General features: G+C 36.1%; 1 protein-coding gene across 1 annotated transcript; it reads right to left on the reverse strand.

Moving 5' to 3' along the window:
• Positions 1-4753: 4753 nt before the first annotated feature.
• Positions 4754-5857, reverse strand: LOC136388838 (olfactory receptor 52A1-like). The gene has a single exon (XM_066360645.1). The coding sequence runs from the start codon at positions 5855-5857 to the stop codon at positions 4910-4912; it is 948 nt and encodes a 315-aa protein (XP_066216742.1). The 3' UTR covers positions 4754-4909.
• Positions 5858-19256: the final 13399 nt, after the last annotated feature.

Below are 19256 nucleotides of genomic sequence, written 5' to 3' on the forward strand. Positions count from 1 at the left end.
GGAGCAATTATTATGCTGTTAAGAAATCTTAACACCAGAAGGGGTCTTTGCAATGGTACAAGACTAGAGGTTCTCCAACTGAAAAATAATGTGATAATAGCTAAGTCTTTGACTGGCTCCTCTCAAGGTGAAATACATGTCATTCCAAGAATTGATTTGGCTCCATCTCAAACAGGGTTGCCATTTCAATTGAGACATAAACAATTTCCTGTAAAACTTGCCTTTGCTATGACCATCAATAAGTCTCAGGGCCAAACGCTTAAGCGTGTTGGTATTTTTTTTACCTGAGCCTGCATTTGGACACGGACAGCTTTATGTTGCCTGTTCAAGAGTTCGTGAAAGAATGGACATAAAATTAAAAATAATTGATGGTCCTCTGCAAGGCGAGCTTAAAAATGATGGAAAGATCTACACAAGAAATGTTGTGTACAAAGAGATCTTTGACATGTGAATTAACATTTTATTATTTAAATCACCTTTATTTATTGAGCTAGCAGTGGCTCTTAAGAAATAAATGTACTGCCAGTGGTTTTCTTCATTGCACTCTACTTTAAGCAATTAAGTAAGTAGAAGGAGGAAACCCCGTGGGGCAGTAAGCAAAGGGGTGTCCTCTCTGCCTGCCCTGGGTAATTCAGTTTGAATTAGCAGACACCTTTGCACAAATCATTTTAATTACAATTTATAATATCTAGAACAGCGGTAATTTTGTATGACCGCCGGGCTTTCTAGTATTGTTATAGCCACCTTTAACAAATCTAGTCAGGCATAGTTCCTCTCCTATGCAACATATAGTCACACATTCTCCAAATTTCTAGGCCTCATTCAATTATGGCATCCCAGAATTTCATCATCTAAATCACATCCATGTGTAGGTGAAGCTTCATGAGTATGGTTTTTTGGATAAAGTTCTTAGAATATTGATTCCCTTTGTCTAAACATGTATTAACTGAAGGGATAAATCATTTTCCTCTCACATTGCCAACAGCAATATTATAACTGCAAAATCACTTCCAATCCAAAGAGGGTGAAAAATGGGACATGCAGTTACTGGATCACAGCATACTGAATTTAAGGAACATATTGCCAGCTTCTTAATTTGGGGTCCTATCCTGTTCTATGAGAATAATTCTCTTTCTCTCTATGGTTCTTGGTTTTATCCTCTAGGATCAAAGTTCTATACTTTGAGTCATCATTCATTTTCTTAAAAAAATGGTTCATGTGGCCCTGGTCAGCTGGCTCAGTGGTAGAGCATTAACCAGGTATATGGATGTCCCAGGTTCAATTCCCAGTCAGGGCACACAGGAGAAGTGACCACATGCTTCTCCGCCCTTCCCTTTTCTCCTCCTCCTCCTCCTCCTCCTCCTCACCCTCACCTTCTTCTTCTTCTTCTTCTTCTTCTTCTTCTTCTTCTTCTTCTTCTTCTTCTTCTTCTTCTTCTTCTTCTTTCTATCTCTCTCTCTTTCTCTGTTTTACCTTCCCACAGCCATGGCTTTATTGGTTTGAGTGTGTTGGCCCCAGGCACTGAGGATAGCTCAGTAGAGCCTCTGCCTCAGGCACTAAAAATAGCTCAGTTGTGAGCATCATCTCAGGTAGACAAAGAATCGACCCCAGACAGAGGTTGCTAAAGTGAATCCTGGTCAAGGTGCATGCAAAAGTTGGCCTCACTATCTCCCTTCTTCTTATCTAAAAAAGTAAAATAAAATAAAAACAAAAGGCTCATGTTTCACTTTATCTTTCTAAGCCTATAGATTGGGGATTCCAATGATTCTTTTTTTTTTTTTTTTTTTTTTTTTTTTTGTATTTTTCTGAAGCTGGAAACGGGGAGAGACAGTCAGACAGACTCCCGCATGCTCCCGACCGGGATCCACCCGGCACGCCCACCAGGGGCGAAGCTATGCCCACCAGGGGGCGATGCTCTGCCATGACCAGAGCCACTTTAGCGCCTGGGGCAGAGGCCAAGGAGCCATCTCCAGTGCCCGGGCCATCTTTGCTCCAATGGAACCTTGGCTGCGGGAGGGGAAGAGAGAGACAGAGAGGAAGGCGGGTGGGGGAGCAAATGGGTGCTTCTCCTATGTGCCCTGGCCGGGAATCGAACCTGGGTCCCCCACACGCCAGGCTGACGCTCTACCTCTGAGCCAACCGGCCAGGGCCCCAACGATTTTTTTCATTTTCAGCTGTCACTGTTCTTTTTCATCTAACCTGGAAGTTCTTTTGAATAATAAGAAATCTTAAAAATGCATACTTCCCCCACACCTGGAGGCCAGCTCTTACATGAAAATCTATGATGTCTAAAGAAAAAGTAAATGAGAAACAGTATTGTGTTCAAACTGAGAAATACCTGAAGACTTCTCTGAGTCCTATTTAAAAGGTTTTTAAATTAAATTTATTGGGTTAATATTGGTTAATAACATCTCATAGTTTTTAAGTATATACTTGTATGATACATAATCTGCATATTGCATGGTGTGCCTATCACATTTCTTTAACTCATCTTTTTTATGCATATTTTATCATTTTGGTACTTTAGGCATTTTCTGGGAATTTCATTTATCAAATCCATAAGTTCATTAGGTGTATATTTTTTATTTTTTACTTGAAAAACAGGTGACATTTTTGTCAGTTGTTCCATTATCACAAAGCACAAATCCTTTTATTCTCTGGTACATGATAACAATTTGTCTTCTGTTTAAAGCCTTAATTAACATTGGTACCCTTTAAGCTTTGTTCATCCACTCTCAAAGACAATGTTGCAGGCTTTAGGTTTTTGTTGCTGCAGAGTTCAACTCTTGATAGCATTTTCATTGTTACATTTACAATAAAATATTTCATTAACATTTGTTAATGTATTACATTTAACTACCATTATGTAATACAACACTCCAACACTTAATGGCTTTAGGCAATATTTTATAATTATTTTTACTCAAGATTTTGTTGATTGCTAGGACTCATCTGTGAAATTTTGACTGGGAGAACCTCAAGCTGTTGCAGATAGTATTTGGAACAGGAATCCGGGTCTGGATACAAGGCATCTTTTTCACTCACATATCAGGCACCTCAGTCAAGCTCCACATTGACTCTTGTTCCATCAGAGGAAACCCCACAGGTTTCTTACATGATGGCATAAAAATAATAAATGGCACAATGTCAATTAAAGACTCTGCCAAGAACTGGCACAGGTTGACTTCTATTATAGCAGTTGCAGGGTCTTAAACTTATTGAAAGATACAAAGAAGAGTTTATTCTTTTCTTTTTAAAATTGATTTTAGAGAGAAAGGAGGGAAGTAAATAGAGAAAAAAGCATCAATTTGCTGTTCCACTTATTTTTGCATTCATTGGTTGATTCTTATATGTGCCCTTACTGGGATTGAACCTACAACCTTGGCATATTGTAACCAACTGAGCTACCCAGCCAGGGACGAAGAGTTCATTCTTCATGAAGGTGTGGCAAGATCCCATCTGCATGGTACAGTTAGACTGTACCATGACTGGGAGAACCTCAAGCTGTTGCAGATGGTATTTAGAAAGTACATACTTAGAAAGTTCTTAGAAAGTACACTTTGCCACACTCAGCTTTCTTTCACTTATATCAAAAATGATTTTTCAGTTTCGCCTCCTTTCTAGGTTCTGTATTAGGTTCTGAAAAATCTCTATCATCCAGTGATTATTTTCCAGTGCTCCTTACATCAGCTGTTGTATATGTATGTGGTCTTCTCTCAGTTTTGTCAGTTAGGTTTTTTCTTAGAAATTCCAAGGTAGGCAAAACACCATTGCTTATGTATACAGAAATTTATAGGCATTCATAGAGCCAAGACACATCTCTTTCTTTCTAAGATAATATGCCTTTTTCTACATGACAACCATTTGCTCCTATAATTTAAGAGTTTAGCTTGTCTTCTGGCCCTTGCTCCACTGTGAGTTACTATTCCAGAAAAAAAAAGATAGTTGGGCACAATATAAAGTGCTAACTCATGTAGAAGAAAAAAGTATTTAAATATTTTCTCTAATTAAATACCCCAACACCATTTATTCATTAGTTCACTTTCCACCTACTGAAAATAATTATAGTCACAGTTAGCATCTACCAATAATAATGTTCTTCAAAATATGACATTTTTCACTCTATATGTTATGAATGGATAGCATCTTTATTTTGAGTTCATGCAAGTAAATTTATCACTGACCATTGTTTCTGATACTCTGACTGATATTTATAGCTGTTATGATATTCTTGTAACCCAATCTGCTATATGGAGAAGGCCATCCTTACAGAAGATTATTCACTCACTATTTGAAAACCTCTATTGATAAGAGAGCATTTTAGTAACACAAATTTGTTTTTATTTGTGGACAGTGTGATTCTATAGATTTCTTAACAACAGTGAGCTAAATTTAAGTTTTTATCTCAACTCCTAAAAAAAAAATTTGGTAGGAACAAAAGTATATTTTATCTGGCACAGTATTCCTATAATTGAAGAACAAGTCATCAGATCCTTCAAATTCTATTTTAATAATGGTAAGAATTCTAAATTGTTTAATAATCTTAGTCAATTTCTCAGGATAAAAAAGAAAAATATGTTTAGTTTGTAGATGACTCACAGTTTTCCACCCAAAAAGAAGAAAGAAGGGTACATTTTAGCACCAGTTATGTACAAAGCTATATGATGCTATCAATTTTTATATCAGGATTACAGAAAACAATAAAAGAAGAAAGGGAAAGATGGAGGATGAGAGAAATTTATGATATACATAGTATATATATATATATTTTACCCAAGTTTATTGTATATTCTGAGTGCTTATGTTTGAGGAATATAGATTATTTAGGGGAGATCAATATAATGTAAAAACCTTACCAAGATAGACATAGTGCATCTTAGACAGATATGCCATATTATATATTTTTGGATCAATGCTGAGTGTCAGACTTCAGAACACAAATCTTTTTGATCTTCCTGCGGATCTCTTTAGTCTTCACACCATAGACAATGGGGTTAAGGGCAGGGGGCACAAGAAGATAGATGGTAGACAATAAGATATGGACATAGGGTGACACATGTCCAAAACGGTGGCTGAGAAAGGAAAAAAAGGCAAGGATATAAAACTCCAGGAAGACAACAATATGGGCAATACACGTATTGAATGCTTTAAGTCGTGCCTCTTTCTGGGGAAGACGAAAAACAGCCTGAAATATTAGAATGTAGGAGATGAAGATAAAGATCATGTCAAAACCCAAAATTGCAAAAGCTACAAAGAGCCCAAAGGATTTGTTAATGTGGACATCTTCTGCAGCCAGCTTGATCACAGCCATGTGCTCACAGTAGGAATGGACAATAATTACAGACTGAAAAAGTTGCAATTGTTTAAGTAGAATAAGTGTAATTCCAACGAGCACCGTTGCTCGGATTGCCACTATTAGTACCGTCTGAACTAGAAAAAAAGGTGTGAGGATGGATGTGTACCTCAAAGGATCACAGATGGCAACATAGCGGTCAAAGGCCATGGCCAACAGGATGCCAGATTCCATACCCTGCAAGGCATGAATGAAGAAGAGCTGTGTGAGGCAAGCATCAAAAGCCATGGAACAGGAGCCAAACCAGAAGATGGCCAACATCTTTGGAGCAATGGCTGCACAGAGAGCTAGGTCAGTGGCTGCCAGCACTGCCAGGAAAATGTACATGGGTTGGTAAAGGCTGCGTTCTGTAGAAATGATGATCAACAAGGAAATGTTCCCCAACAGAGCCACTAGGCATACACCAAAAAAGGGAAATCCAATCCAAAACTGTATATGCTCTAGTCCAGGGATCCCAATCAGAATCACTGTCTTTGGGTTCAGATATGACATGTTCAATTCCATCAGGTTAGTAAATCTTTTCTTCATCACTGATTCTATTACCTATTCAGAAAAAAAAAATTATGTATGGGAAGAAAGAAGAAAATTTTCCTCACCATTTTTCCTACACCATGAAACATATGAAGAAAATGTGACCACATGACCTTGAATATTTGGGTATCAATTTAAGTTAGTATCAGAATAAAATTCTTGGATGGTTTCTTTTTTCCAAAGTCAGTGCAGGTGTTTGTGAACAAGGGAGATAAATCCAGTGTTAATCACCTATAAATTGTAGAAATGGGAATTATTATTCTAACAGCATTGATCTTGCTAGTTTTTGAAGTGTTCGCAGATAGTGTCACAGATAAGATTAACTTTTTTGTTTATATTCACTTTTTAACTTCAGATTCATTTAAATCAGGCAAAATTTTTCTATGACACCTAAAATTGTTGACTAGATTTCCAATCTTATAGCACTTTCTTTCATTTTGCTGCTAGCAATTGACAGTAAAAATAAATTCTGGTATTTCTTATTATATTGTTTCACTCCATACCCACTCTGAACTTCTGATATTTTAATAATTTTCTAACGTTTTTCTTTAGAGATCTACTCATAAAGCTTATTATAATTTTATATATAGTTTTTATCCTTTTTATTAACCATTCTACAAGTTTTACATCATTCAAAATCTTTCTTATGATTTTGTCTTAGCCAAAATACATTAAATAAGGAATACCACTATAAATGGGACATCATATATTTTTCCTTGAAGGGAACCTAGAGGAATTACTACTTTAAAACTATAGAAAAAAATAATCTCATAGTCACTAGGAATATATATGTCACGTTGGTATAACTTGAAAGCCCTGATGCAATAAAATACTTTAATAGTTGATGAAGAGAAAGAGATCTTGTTATTAGAACTTCAGTAACTACATTCATTAACAGATTATGACCAAGACAGTGAGGAGATAGAAACTAAAACAATTAGAAATTTGGTGAAAATAAATTCTCTTTGCTGCCCTTATGGAATGAGATTAGGAAGGGGAAATGGTAGTTTCACTAGCAATGACTGTCATAAGTATGGATATATCTTGTTAATGTGACTAACCAACCAACCAAATAAACAAAACCCAGTTTTGAAAATCATATTATAGGAATTTATAAATATTCAATATAACATCATCTGCCTGACTAGGCATAGCACAGCAGAGCATCGAACTGGGACGCAGAGGACCCAGGTTCGAGACCCCATGGTCGCCAGCTTGACTGCAGATTCATCTGGTTTGAGTAAAGCTCACCAGCTTGGGTCCAAGGTCGCTGGCTCAAGCAAGGGGTTACTTGGTCTGCTGTAACCTCACATTCAAGGCAAATATGAGAAAGCAATCAATGAACTAAAGTGCCACAACGAAAAATTGATGCTCCTCATCTCTCTCCCTTCCTGTCTGTCTGTCCCTATCTATCCCTCCTTCTGACTCTCTCTCTCTCTGTCTCTGTAAAAAGAAAAGAAAATAAAAGAAAAGAAGAGGAAAGAAAAGAAAAGAAAAGAAAAGAAAGGAAAAGAAATGGAAAGAAAAGAAAAGAAAAATATAACATCATCTAATGCTGAATCTATGCATTTACCTCACATGAAATGTTGTCCAAATTTCTTAAGTTTACCTAACTATAAATGAGGGTATTATTCTCACTTAACTCATTGAATTTTGGGGAAGGCTAAAGAAGTTTATATAGAAAATGCTCAGCACAAACTATGGAGGAAAGGAAGCACTCAATGTTTGGTAGCTAGTGCTTGTCAGAACTTGCAGAGAACTTCTGTGAAGACAGAAACACATTAATACCTTCTTTTTAAAAGTCTAAAACACAAACAAAGAAATGAAAAAATTTTCTGAAGAAAAGATGAAAAATCTATGAAATGATGAGTTTTCAAGGGCAGAATAATCTTTCTCAATTCTATCTATAAGATTTGACATTCATGTAAACAAATGAAATGACTTCCCAATGATGTGTAGACCTCAATTAGAGTCAACATATTTCTTTTATTAAAAATGATTTGATCACTTCACCTAAGAAATAATCATATCCTCCTTTAAAGTCTCACTAAGTATATGGAAAACGTGAATAGGAAAACCAGGTTTCTAAAAGTGTTTAGAGTAAAAATAGCTTCTAAGACAGAAAGAAGCATACATTTTATGCAATTCATCTTTCTGCTCTCTAAGAGGAAAAAAAGGAATCAAAATATATTTTAAATGCAGGCAAGGTAATGTCTTAGAAACAAGAGACAAAAAATAAAATGAGGCTTTAGTGCCTCAGATAAAGAATAGGCTGTATTTTAGGGGATAGGATATGAGTTGTAGTTACAGTGGCAGCAAAACCAGATACCAGAGTGTTTACAGTAATAAGCTGTAACACTACATCTGTCTTTAGCTTTCTCTACACGTATTTTAGGCTTTCCTGCTCAAAATGGAAACACACACACACTTTTCAAACCACAAGACTTAGGTCTTCTTATTTTCAAGTTATGGTAGAACAATTTTGTAGGCAAAAATTAGAAGAGAAAGCCAAAACCTTTATTTTCATCTTATTCTACCACTGATTAACTGGGATGTATCAGTTCTGAGTTTACTTCACATGTAATTAAGAAGATAATAGTAGACTATCTTTGCATCTCTTCTATCTCTAAATTATATGAGTCTAATATATATCTTATTTTGACAAACTTAAATAAGAAAAACTGGTGACATGCCAAAGGAAAGTTTGTTACCAAGAGAGGATCAAGATTATTTTATTTATTATCCTTTCCACTTCTGTTAAAATTTTCTGCAATTAGAAACTCTGAACAATGACCAGGTCTCAATTTATAAAGAAGAAACTCACCCAGAGAAACAAGATAGCTGGCTAGAATGTAAAATCAGTGAATGGAAGAACCCTTTTCTTCCAGGCTTTGGATTTGGAAGTGTCTTTCACCACCTGTTTTTAGCTGTTGCTTTTCTTGGCCTAAGAATCTTATCTGATCCCAGTGCAATTTTCAGACCTGGCCCTAGAGAGGTCATTACACTGCTGAAACTCAGACCTTTTTTCAAAAAGAAAACTATCCCTTGCAAGAGGGCAGGTAGCCAGAAGGCACTGTTACTTCATGAGTTATTTCCAAGAAATAAGAATCAGGAAATCTCAAAGTATGGGTCACTTTCAGAGCAAGGTGAATCTGAAATCATTTGGAGTGTGGGAAAAGAAAATTTGAGAAATGAAAAGTTTATAGACCAAAATGAAAATAGTGATTTAGTCTACTTTCTGGCCCATGGCTAGAATTGTAGTTTAATGAGAAAGAAAAAGATATTTATCTTCATAATGTTACTATTTTATATAAATAAATTTATATATTAATATATAAAGAGAAACTTATACCCACAAGAACTTTTACTGTTGTTATTACTATCATCATTACCACTAACGGACTTTTTTGAAACCATTAAAGCACTTTTAAGTTTCAAAAAATAAAATACAGCAAGAAAATGATACACTTTATATCCTAGTGTCAAGAAAGATACTGTAGGCTTTCTTATTGCCTACGACTAGGTCAATTTGCAAATTCATCATTTTCTTCTTTGTTCCATTTTGACATACTTTGCACCCCCAACATGGGTAAAATTTATGAGATTTTGCCATTACTGCTTATATAACTCTTTTATCAGAGATATCTACTCAAGATCTCCAGGTAATGAGCTTCATAGAACCTTGGGGACTATCCAAATGTATCAAATATGAGGTTGCATTCTTTTTTAAAAATTGAATTTATTGGTGGGGGACACTGGTTAATATAATTATACAAGTTTCAGGTGCCCATTTCTACAAAACATTTCTGAACACTGTAGTGTGTGTTCACCTCTACCCCCCACCCAAGTTTATACCTGAGTATTTTTCTTTTTTAACCTACTAAAAATATACTTTAAACATTTGATTTTCAACTGTTCATTGATATTGTAAGGATATATAATTGATTTTTTTACACTTACTTTTTATTAGGATCTTGAAGAATGTAATTATTATTTCCAGGAGGATTTTTGTATAACATTTGATATTTTTCATGTAGACATTATATCTTCAGCTTTTCTGAGGTAAAATTCGCAAATAAAATTATAAGATATTTAAAGTATACAATACGATGATTTGATATATGTATAAATTGTGAAAAAATGTCCCTCATTTAGTTAATTAACTCATCCATAATTTCACATATTTACCTTTTTTGTTGTTGAGAATTTTTAGGTTTTATTCTTTTAGCAATTTCAGTTATACAGTGTTATCAACTTAAGTGTAACAAGCACCAGATTATCAAACATTATATTTTATTTGTCATACTAGGCCCTATATCTGTAAAGAAGAAGAATGTAAGTTTTCCAAGATAATTTTGCGTGCAATTAATGTATTATGGTAAATAATTGTACTGCATTAACTTTGTTATAATAATACAGAAGTACAAAAAAATAAAAAGAAAGAAATCATGGACACAGACAACAGTGTGGTGTTTGCTGGGAGCAGGGCAGGAGTGTGTGAAGGAAGGTGTAGAGGGGATAAATGATGATAAGAAAATGAGCTTTTATTACATAATGACTATGCTCTATTAAAAATTTTTACTTGAAGTATACTTAGGCTGATATTAGTATTCCATTCCTATTCCCTTTTCTTTACTATTTGCATAAAATATATTTTACCCCCTTTTTTTTGGTCTTTCAACCTATACGTGTGACATAAGGTATGAAGTATGCTTTTACATACTTATTACATATATATTTTTTGCTGAGGAGTCATATATCTTGTTTGCTGTTGAGTTGTTTTCTTATTGATAGCTATTAAGATTTCCTGGTATATTTTGGATAACAGTCCTTTATATTACTTTTGAAAATCTTTTCTCCTAATCTATGATTTTTAATTGTTTTGACAATGTCTTTCATAGAGCATATTTTTTTAAAACTGAACTCCAATTTTTCTTTTTTCTTTTAATTTTATTTTATTAATGGGGCGACATCAAAAAATCAGGATACATATATTCAAAGATAACATGTCCAGGTTACCTTGTTGTTCAATTATGTTGCATACCCATCACCCAAAGTCAGATTGTCCTCTGTCACCTTCTATCTAGTTTTCTTTGTGACCCTCCCCCTCCCCCTTTCCCTCCCCCTCTCCTCCCTCCCCCCGTAACCACCACACTCTTATCAATGTCTCTTAGTCTCACATTTATATCCCACCTACATATGGAATAATGCAGTTCCTGTTTTTTTCTGATTTACTTACTTCACTTCTTATAATGTTTTCAAGATCCCATCATTTTGCTGTAAATGATCCAATGTCATCATTTCTTATGCCTGAGTAGTATTCCATAGTGTATATGTGCCACATCTTCTTTATCCAGTCATCTGTTGACAGGTTTTTTGGATGTTTCCATGGCCTGGCCACTGTGAACAATGCTGCAATAAACGTGGGGCTGCATGTGTCTTTACGTATCAATATTTCTGAGTTTTGGGGGTATACAGCCAGTAGAGGGATTGCTGGGTCATAAGGTAGTTCTATTTTCAGTTTTTTGAGGAACCAACATACTTTCTTCCATAATGGTTGTACTACTTTACATTCCCACCAACAGTGTATGAGAGTTCCTATTTCTCCACAGAATCTTCAACATTTGCTATTACCTGTCTTGTTAACAATAGCTAATCTAACAGGTATGAGGTGGTATCTCATTGCAGATTTGATTTGCATTTCTCTAATAACTAACAAAGATGAGCATCTTTTAATATATCTGTTGGCCATTTGTATTTCTTCCTGGGAGAAGCGTCTGTTCATGTCCTCTTCCCATTCTTTTATTGGATTGTTTGTTTGTTTGTTGTTGAGTTTTATGAGTTCTTTGTATATTTTGGATATTAGGCCCTTATCTGAGCTGTTGTTTGAAAATATCATTTCCCATTTAGTTGGCTGTCTGTTTATTTTATCAGTTTCTCTTGCTGAGCAAAAACTTCTTAGTCTGATGTAGTCCCATTCATTAATTTTTGCCTTCACTTCTCTTGCCTTTGGAGTCAAATTCATAAAATGCTTTTAAAAACCAATGTCCATGAGTTTAGTACCTATGTCTTCTTCTATGTACTTTATTGTTTCAGTTCTTATGTTTAGATCTTTGATCCATTTTGAGTTAATTTTATCCAGGGGGACAAACTGTAGTCCAGTTTCATTCTTTTGCATGTGGCTTTCCAGTTTTCCCAGCACCATTTGTTGAAGAGGCTTTCTTTTCTCCATTGTGTGTTCTTGGCCCCTTTATCAAAAATTATTTGACTATATATATGTGATTTTATTTCTGGGTTTTCTATTCTGCTCCATTGGTCTGAGTGTCTATTTTTCAGCCAATACCATGCTGTCTTGATTGTCGTGGCCCTATAATATAGTTTGAAGTCAGGTATTGTAATGCCCCTAGCTTCATTCTTTTTCTTTAGGATGGCTTTGACTATTCGGGGTTTTTTATAGTTCCATATAAATCTGATGATTTTGTGCTCCATTTCTTTAAAAAATGTCATTGGAATTTTGATGGGAATTGCATTAAATTTGTATATTGCTTTGGGTAATATGGCCATCTTGATTATATTTATTCATCCTAACCAAGAACAAGGAATATTCTTCCATCTCATTATATCTTTTTCGATTTCCCTTAACAATGGTATAGTTTTCATTATATAAGTCCTTTACATTCTTTGTTGTGTTTATTCCTAAGTATTTTTTGTGTTGTTGCAATCGTGAAGGGGATTATTTTTTTGAGTTCATTCTCAAATGTCTCATTGTTGACATATAGAAAGGCTATTGACTTCTGTATGTTTTTGTATCCTGTGACCTTACTGTATTGGCTTATTGTTTCTAGTAGTCTTTTTGTGGATTCTTTGGGGTTTTCGATGTATAGGATCATATCATCTGCAAAAAGTGATACCTTTACTTCTTCTTTTCCGATATGGATGCCTTTTATTTCTTTGTCTTGTCTGATTGCTCTGGCTAGAACCTCTAGTACCACATTAAATAAGAGTGGAGAGAGTGGACAACCCTGTCTTGTTCCTGATTTAAGGGGGAAAGCCTTCAGTTTAGTGCCATTTAATATGATGTTAGCTGATGGTTTATCATATATGGTCTTTATCATGTTGAGATATTTTCCTTCTATACCCATTTTGTTGAGAGTCTTAAATATAAAATTGTGTTGTATTTTAAAAGCCTTTTCTGCGTCTATTGATAAGATCATGTGGTTTTTGTTCTTTGTTTTGTTGATATGGTGTATTACATTAACCGTTTTACGTATGTTGAACCATCCTTGAGATTCTGGGATGAATCCCACTTGATCATGATGTATTATTTTTTTAATATGTTGTTGTATTCGATTTGCTAGTATTTTGTTTAGTATTTTAGCATCTGTATTCATTAGAGATATTGGTCTGTAGTTTTCTTTTTTTGTGCCATCCTTGCCTGGTTTCGGTATGAGGGTTATGTTGGCCTCATAAAATGTGTTTGGAAGTATTGTTTCTTCTTCAATTTTTTGGAAGACTTTCAGTAGAATAGGAACCAAGTCTTCTTTGAATGTTTGATAAAATTCACTGTTATAGCCGTCTGGGCCTGGACTTTTATTTTTAGGGAGGTTTTTAATGGTTTTTTCTATATCTTCTCTGCTAATAGGTCTGTTTAGGCTTTCTGTTTCTTCTTCACTCAGTCTAGGAAGGTTGTATTTTTCTAGGAATTTATCCATTTCTTCTATGTTGTTGAATTTAGTGGCATAAAGTTTTTCATAGTATTCTACAATAATTCTTTGTATATCTACAGTGTCCGTGGTGATTTCTCCTCTTTCATTTTGGATTTTGTTTATATGAGTTCTTTCTCTTTTTTCCTTGGTAAGTCTTGCCAAGGGTTTGTCAATTTTGTTGATCTTTTCAAAGAACCAGCTCCTTGTTCTATTAATTTTTTCTATAGTTTTTCTGTTCTCTATCTCATTTATTTCTGCTCTGATTTTTATTATCTCCTTTCTTCGGCTGGTTTTGGGTTGTCTTTGTTCTTCATTTTCTAGTTCCTTAAGGTGTGAAGTTAAGTGGTTCACTTGGGCTCTCTCTTGTTTGTTCATATAGGCCTGAAGTGATATGAACTTCCCTCTTATCACTGCTTTTGCTGCATCCCATAGATTCTGATATGTCGTATTGTCATTTTCATTTGTCTGTATATATCTTTTGATCTCTGCACTTATTTCTTCCTTGACCCATTCATTCTTTAAAAGTATGTTGTTTAGTTTCCACATTTTTGTGGGATTTTTTTCCTCGTTTTTGCAGTTGAATTCTAGTTTCAAGGCTTTATGATTAGAAAATATGCTTAGTACAACTTCGATTTTTCTGAATTTGCTGATGTTGTTTTTGTGGCCCAACATATGGTCAATTCTTGAGAATGATCCATGTACACTGGAGAAAAATGTATACTTAGTCACTTTGGGATGAAATGTCCTGTAGATGTCTATTATATCCAAGTGCTCTAGTGTTTTGTTTAAGGCCATTATATCTTTGTTGATTCTCTGTTTGGATGACCGATCTAGAGCCATCAGCGGTGTATTGAGGTCTCCAAGTATGATTGTATTTTTGTCAGTTTTTGTTTTAAGGTCAATAAGTAGCTGTCTTATATATTTTGGTGCTCCTTGGTTTGGTGCATATATATTAAGAATTGTTATGTCTTCTTGATTCAGTGTCCTCTTAGCCATTATGAAATAGCCATTTTTGTCTGTGAGTATTTTTGCTGTCTTGTAGTCAGCATTATCAGATATGAGTATTGCTATGCCTGCTTTTTGTTTGTTTGTTTCTTTTTGTTTGTTTGTTTTTTGGGGTTTTTTTTGTATTTTTCTGAAGCTGGAAACGGGGAGAGACAGTCAGACAGACTCCCTCAGGGGCGTCGCTCTGCCATGACCAGAGCCTCTATCGCCTGGGGCAAAGGCCAAGGAGCCATCCCCAGTGCCCGGGCCATCTTTGCTCCAATGGAGCCTTGGCTGCGGGAGGGGAAGAGAGAGACAGAGAGGAAAGGGGGGTTGGAGAAGCAAATGGTCGCCTCTCCTATGTGTCCTGGAAGGGAATCAAACCCGGGTCTCCCTCATTCTCTACCGCTGAGCCAACCTGCCAGGGCCTGCCTGCTTTTTTTTTTTTGGATGTTATTTGCTTGGAGTATTGTTTTCCAGCCTTTCACTTTGAATTTGTTTTTATCCTTGCTACTTAGATGAGTTTCCTGTAGGCAGCATAGAGTTGGATTTTCTTTTTTAATCCATTCTGCTACTCTGTGCCTTTTTATTGGTGAGTTTAATCTGTTTATATTTAGTGTAATTATTGACACTTGTGAGTTCCTTATTGCCATTTTATAGATTGCTTTCTGTTAGTTTTGTGTCTTGTTTGATCCTTCTCTTTCATTTTCTATCTTTTGTTTTTATTTGGTTGTATTCCATACATCTTTCCTCTGTTGCTATCTTTTTTAAATCATGTGCTTCTGTGGTGGTTTTTTCAATGGTGGTTACCTTTAAGTAATGAAAAGGGTTCTTACTCTATTCATTGTAGTTCACTTTTTTGTGAGTACGTTTGCACTCCATCATCCTTTGCTACTGTTAATCTCCATCCTCTCCCCCCTTTCTTTTTGTTGTTGTCACAGTTTAAATTTGGTTTTATTGTGTTCTTCTTGGAGCTTTTACTTGTGGCTTTGGTTTTTTTTTTGTTTGTTTGTTTTGTTTTGTTTTGTTTTGTTTTGTTCTTTGTATCTGATTGGAGAACCCCCTTTAGTAATTCCTGGAGTGGGGGTTTTCTGATGATAAATTCCCTCATCTTTTCTGTATCTGTGAATGTTTTTATATCTCCTTCATATTTGAAGGATAGCTTTGATGGGTATAGTATTCGTGGCTGAAAGTTCCTCTCTTTCAGGACTTTAAATATTGGGGTCCACTCTCTTCTAGCTTGTAGAGTTTCTGTTGAGAATTTGGATGATAATCTAATGGGCCTTCCTTTATATGTTGTATTCTTCTTTTCCCTGGCTGCCTTGAGAATTTTTTCTTTGCCATTGGTTTGTGCCAATTTCATTATGATGTGCCTTGGAGTAGGTTTGTTGGGGTTAAGAAAACTTGGAGTTCTGTTTGCTTCCTGAATTTGAGGCTTTAGTTCTTTCCACAGGCTTGGGAAGTTCTCATCTATTATTTGTTTGAGTATGTTCTCCATTCCATTTTCTCTCTCTTCTCCCTCTGATATACCTATTATTCTTATGTTATTCTTTTTGATGGAGTCAGATAATTTCTGTAGGGCTATCTCATTTTTTTAAATTTTTGAGTCTCTTTCTTCTTTTCTCTGTTGTGCCTCAGGTTGCTTATTTTCTATTTCACTAATCCTACCTTCTATCTGATCTGTTCTATTAGCTAAGCTTGTTACCTCGTTTTTCAGCTTGTGAATTGAGTTTTTTATCTCTGTTTGATTTGTTTTTATAGTTTCAATTTCCTTGGAAATATATTCTTTGTGGTCATTGAGTTGTTTTCTGAGCTCCCTAAATTGCCTTTCTGTGTTTTCTTGTATATCTCTGAGTATTTTTAGGATTTCTATTTTAAATTCTCTGTCTTTTAACTCCAAGGTTTCCAATATATTAATTTTTTTTCTATAGATTTTTCCTCATCTATCTGTGTTACCTCTCTTTCTTTGTATCCATGATATTCGATTTTCTCTTCCTTAATGGCATCTGAGGGTGGTTTTGTTGATAGTATTAATGAGATTTAATAAAGAATAAAAAGTTTAAAAAATAAAAAATTGAAAAGAGTTGTTTTTTTTAAAAAAAATAATAATTAAATAAAGAAAAATAAAATAAAATTTAAATTTTAAAAAAAGGAAATTATTCCCCTCCCTCCTTTTTTCCTCTCCTCTCCTCTCCCCTCTTTCTTGAGAAAATCTTGTGGTGAACTGTGAATTATATTGTACTAAATAAAACAAACAATGCCTGTAATAGAGGGCCTGAATTGGGGAGAAGTAATAAAGGGGCAAAAAAAAAAGAAAAAAAGAAAAAAAAGGGTGTAGGGACCCACAAAAATCAAATAAGGAAAAAATTTGGGTCAAGAATAAAGTGATTTGCTTTTAGGTGTTGGTTGACTAAGAGTTATGATGAGAGGAATAAGTGGGAAACAGGAAAATGGGGGGACAAATTAAAAAATTAGTATTGTATTTAGTGGAACAAGAACTAGATAAAATGGAGAGCCAGGGATGAGAGCACTGCTAGTGAGTTAAAAGGTGAAGTAAAACCCCCCCAAAATGCCACAAACATAAGTTTGAGTCCCAGATAAGATAATTTATTTGTTATTGAGGTTTGAACAAGAGGATACGTAAAGGAGAAAGAAAGAAATTAATATAGAGGGAGAAAAAAAGAGAGAGAGAGAAAAAAAAGAGGGTACCACTAATAGAAGAAAAAATAAAAAAGAGGAGAGAGAGAGAGAGAGAGAGAGAGAGTTAAGGGTTTTGGAGTGCAACCCTCATAGAGAGAAAGGAAGAGAAAAGAAAAGATAATGGAAGATGTAACACTTATGGGTAGTGTATTTCAAGGAGAGGAGAGAGTAAGGCCGGCAGACAGTTAAACGACCAAATTGGAGGAGGAAAAGAAAAATCAAGAATGAAGATAAGAGAAAAAAACGAACAAATATAATAAAATGGGATAAGTTATAAAGTCTGCAGATTATTCTTGCTTTTGAGAGGTTATCTTCTTGCTTTTTCTTTTCTCTCCCTCTTCCTGGTCGGTGAGTCTCTACCCCAGGTTCTGCCCCTTTGGCACGCTCAGGTAGAGGTTTGCAGTTGATAAGTCTCTATGGCAATGTCATGTATTGGGCTTCAGTCCCGTTGACAGGCAAGGCTCATTAGCATTTATAGGCTCCAATAGTGAGAGAGTCTGTGTTCCTGGAGCCTCTCTCCTAGTCTTTCCTTCCTCAATTAGTAGCCTGATAATGCAGCTATGGGGTTGCTGCTGCCTCTGCCTGGATAGTAAGAGGCTCAAAGAGCTCACAACTCCCCACTCTATTCCCACTCAACACAAGGCTCTGTGTAAGGCTCAGTCAGTCAGAGCTGCTAGCATAATCAGGCGGGTCTTCCTCCCACTCAAAGACTTCTGGCTCTTCCACTCTGTCCGGTAACACGGGCAGGAGCCCACTCCTGGGGCGCTTGGAGGAAACTCTTGCTCACTATCTGTGCACAGACCAGGATATCAGGCTGGCAGTCTCACACTCTGAGTGAAACCCCCGGCCACACTGAAAAGTTCCAGCGTTGGAATTGGCTCTCACTCCCTCCCCGTGCGCGGCTTTTTCAGGGCGCTTGGGCGGCCTGGAGATTCCACTTTTGGCCCACACAAAGGCCCCTGACTCTGCCCCTCTGTGGGATAACATGGGCACCCACTCCTGAGGTGCTCAGAGGAATCTCCTGCTCACTCTCCATGTGTGCCAACCAGGATATCAGGCTGGCCACCTCACACTTTGAGTGAAACCCCCACCCGCACAGAAAAGTTCCAGCGTTGGAATTGACTCTTGCTCCCTCCCTGTGAGCAGCTTCTTCAGGGTGCTGGGGCAGCCCAGAGATTCCGCTTTCAGCCCACACAAAGGCCTCTGACTCTGCCTCTCTGTGGGATAACACGGGCACCCACTCCCGGGGCTTTCGAAGGAATCTCTCGCCCACTATCTGTGCGCGCTGACCAGGAGATCAGGAAAAATGGCTGCCCCACTTGTCTTTCTTTGTCTGGGATTGGTGCGAGTGTTAGCTTGTATTGACTGGGTTGCCACAGGCACAGTTTTTCCTCGGCTTGGATCTCTGTGCCACAGCCTGGTTTGACCGTTTGTGCTGCGGCCTGGATCTATTCACCCCCTTTGTCCACCTTAGTTTCTATATTCTCAGTTCCCAGTGAAGGCAGCCCTATTTAGGTTAATGAGGAAGGCGGAGCATTTCTTACTCCCTATATCCTTCAGGGTTTGATTATATATTTAGCCAATTTTTCGCTTTACCATACCTTCAGGTGTATTGCGAAACATCTGGAAGCTCCAAGGATAGGTTTTTCTGTTTCTGTTTGAAGATCTTGTTGAATTTTAGGGTAGATTTATTGATATCGCTTCCTACCGCGCCATTACTCTGACATCATCTTCCAATTCCAATTTTTCAATAGCATCTTTCACAGATTATTTTCTGTCATATCTTTTAGATTTTATGTCACGTCTAAAAGTCATTACCGTATACAGTTTGTATTATAGGAGTGTTAGAGTTTTGAATTTTAAATTTAAGTATGTAATTCATTTTGAGTTAATTTTTGTAGAGTATAATATTTGTGTCTAGATTTGCATATTGGGGTCAACTGGTTCTACATTTTTATCATTTGTTAAAAATACTGTCTTTT

This window comes from Saccopteryx leptura, chromosome 1 (genome assembly GCF_036850995.1).
Source record: "Saccopteryx leptura isolate mSacLep1 chromosome 1, mSacLep1_pri_phased_curated, whole genome shotgun sequence".
NCBI classification, from domain to species: Eukaryota; Metazoa; Chordata; class Mammalia; order Chiroptera; family Emballonuridae; genus Saccopteryx; species Saccopteryx leptura.

Bases quoted from the DNA above. Each gene is read 5' to 3' on its own strand.
- LOC136388838 (XM_066360645.1), bottom strand. From the start codon at position 5,857: ATGGAATTGAACATGTCATATCTGAACCCAAAGACAGTGATTCTGATT.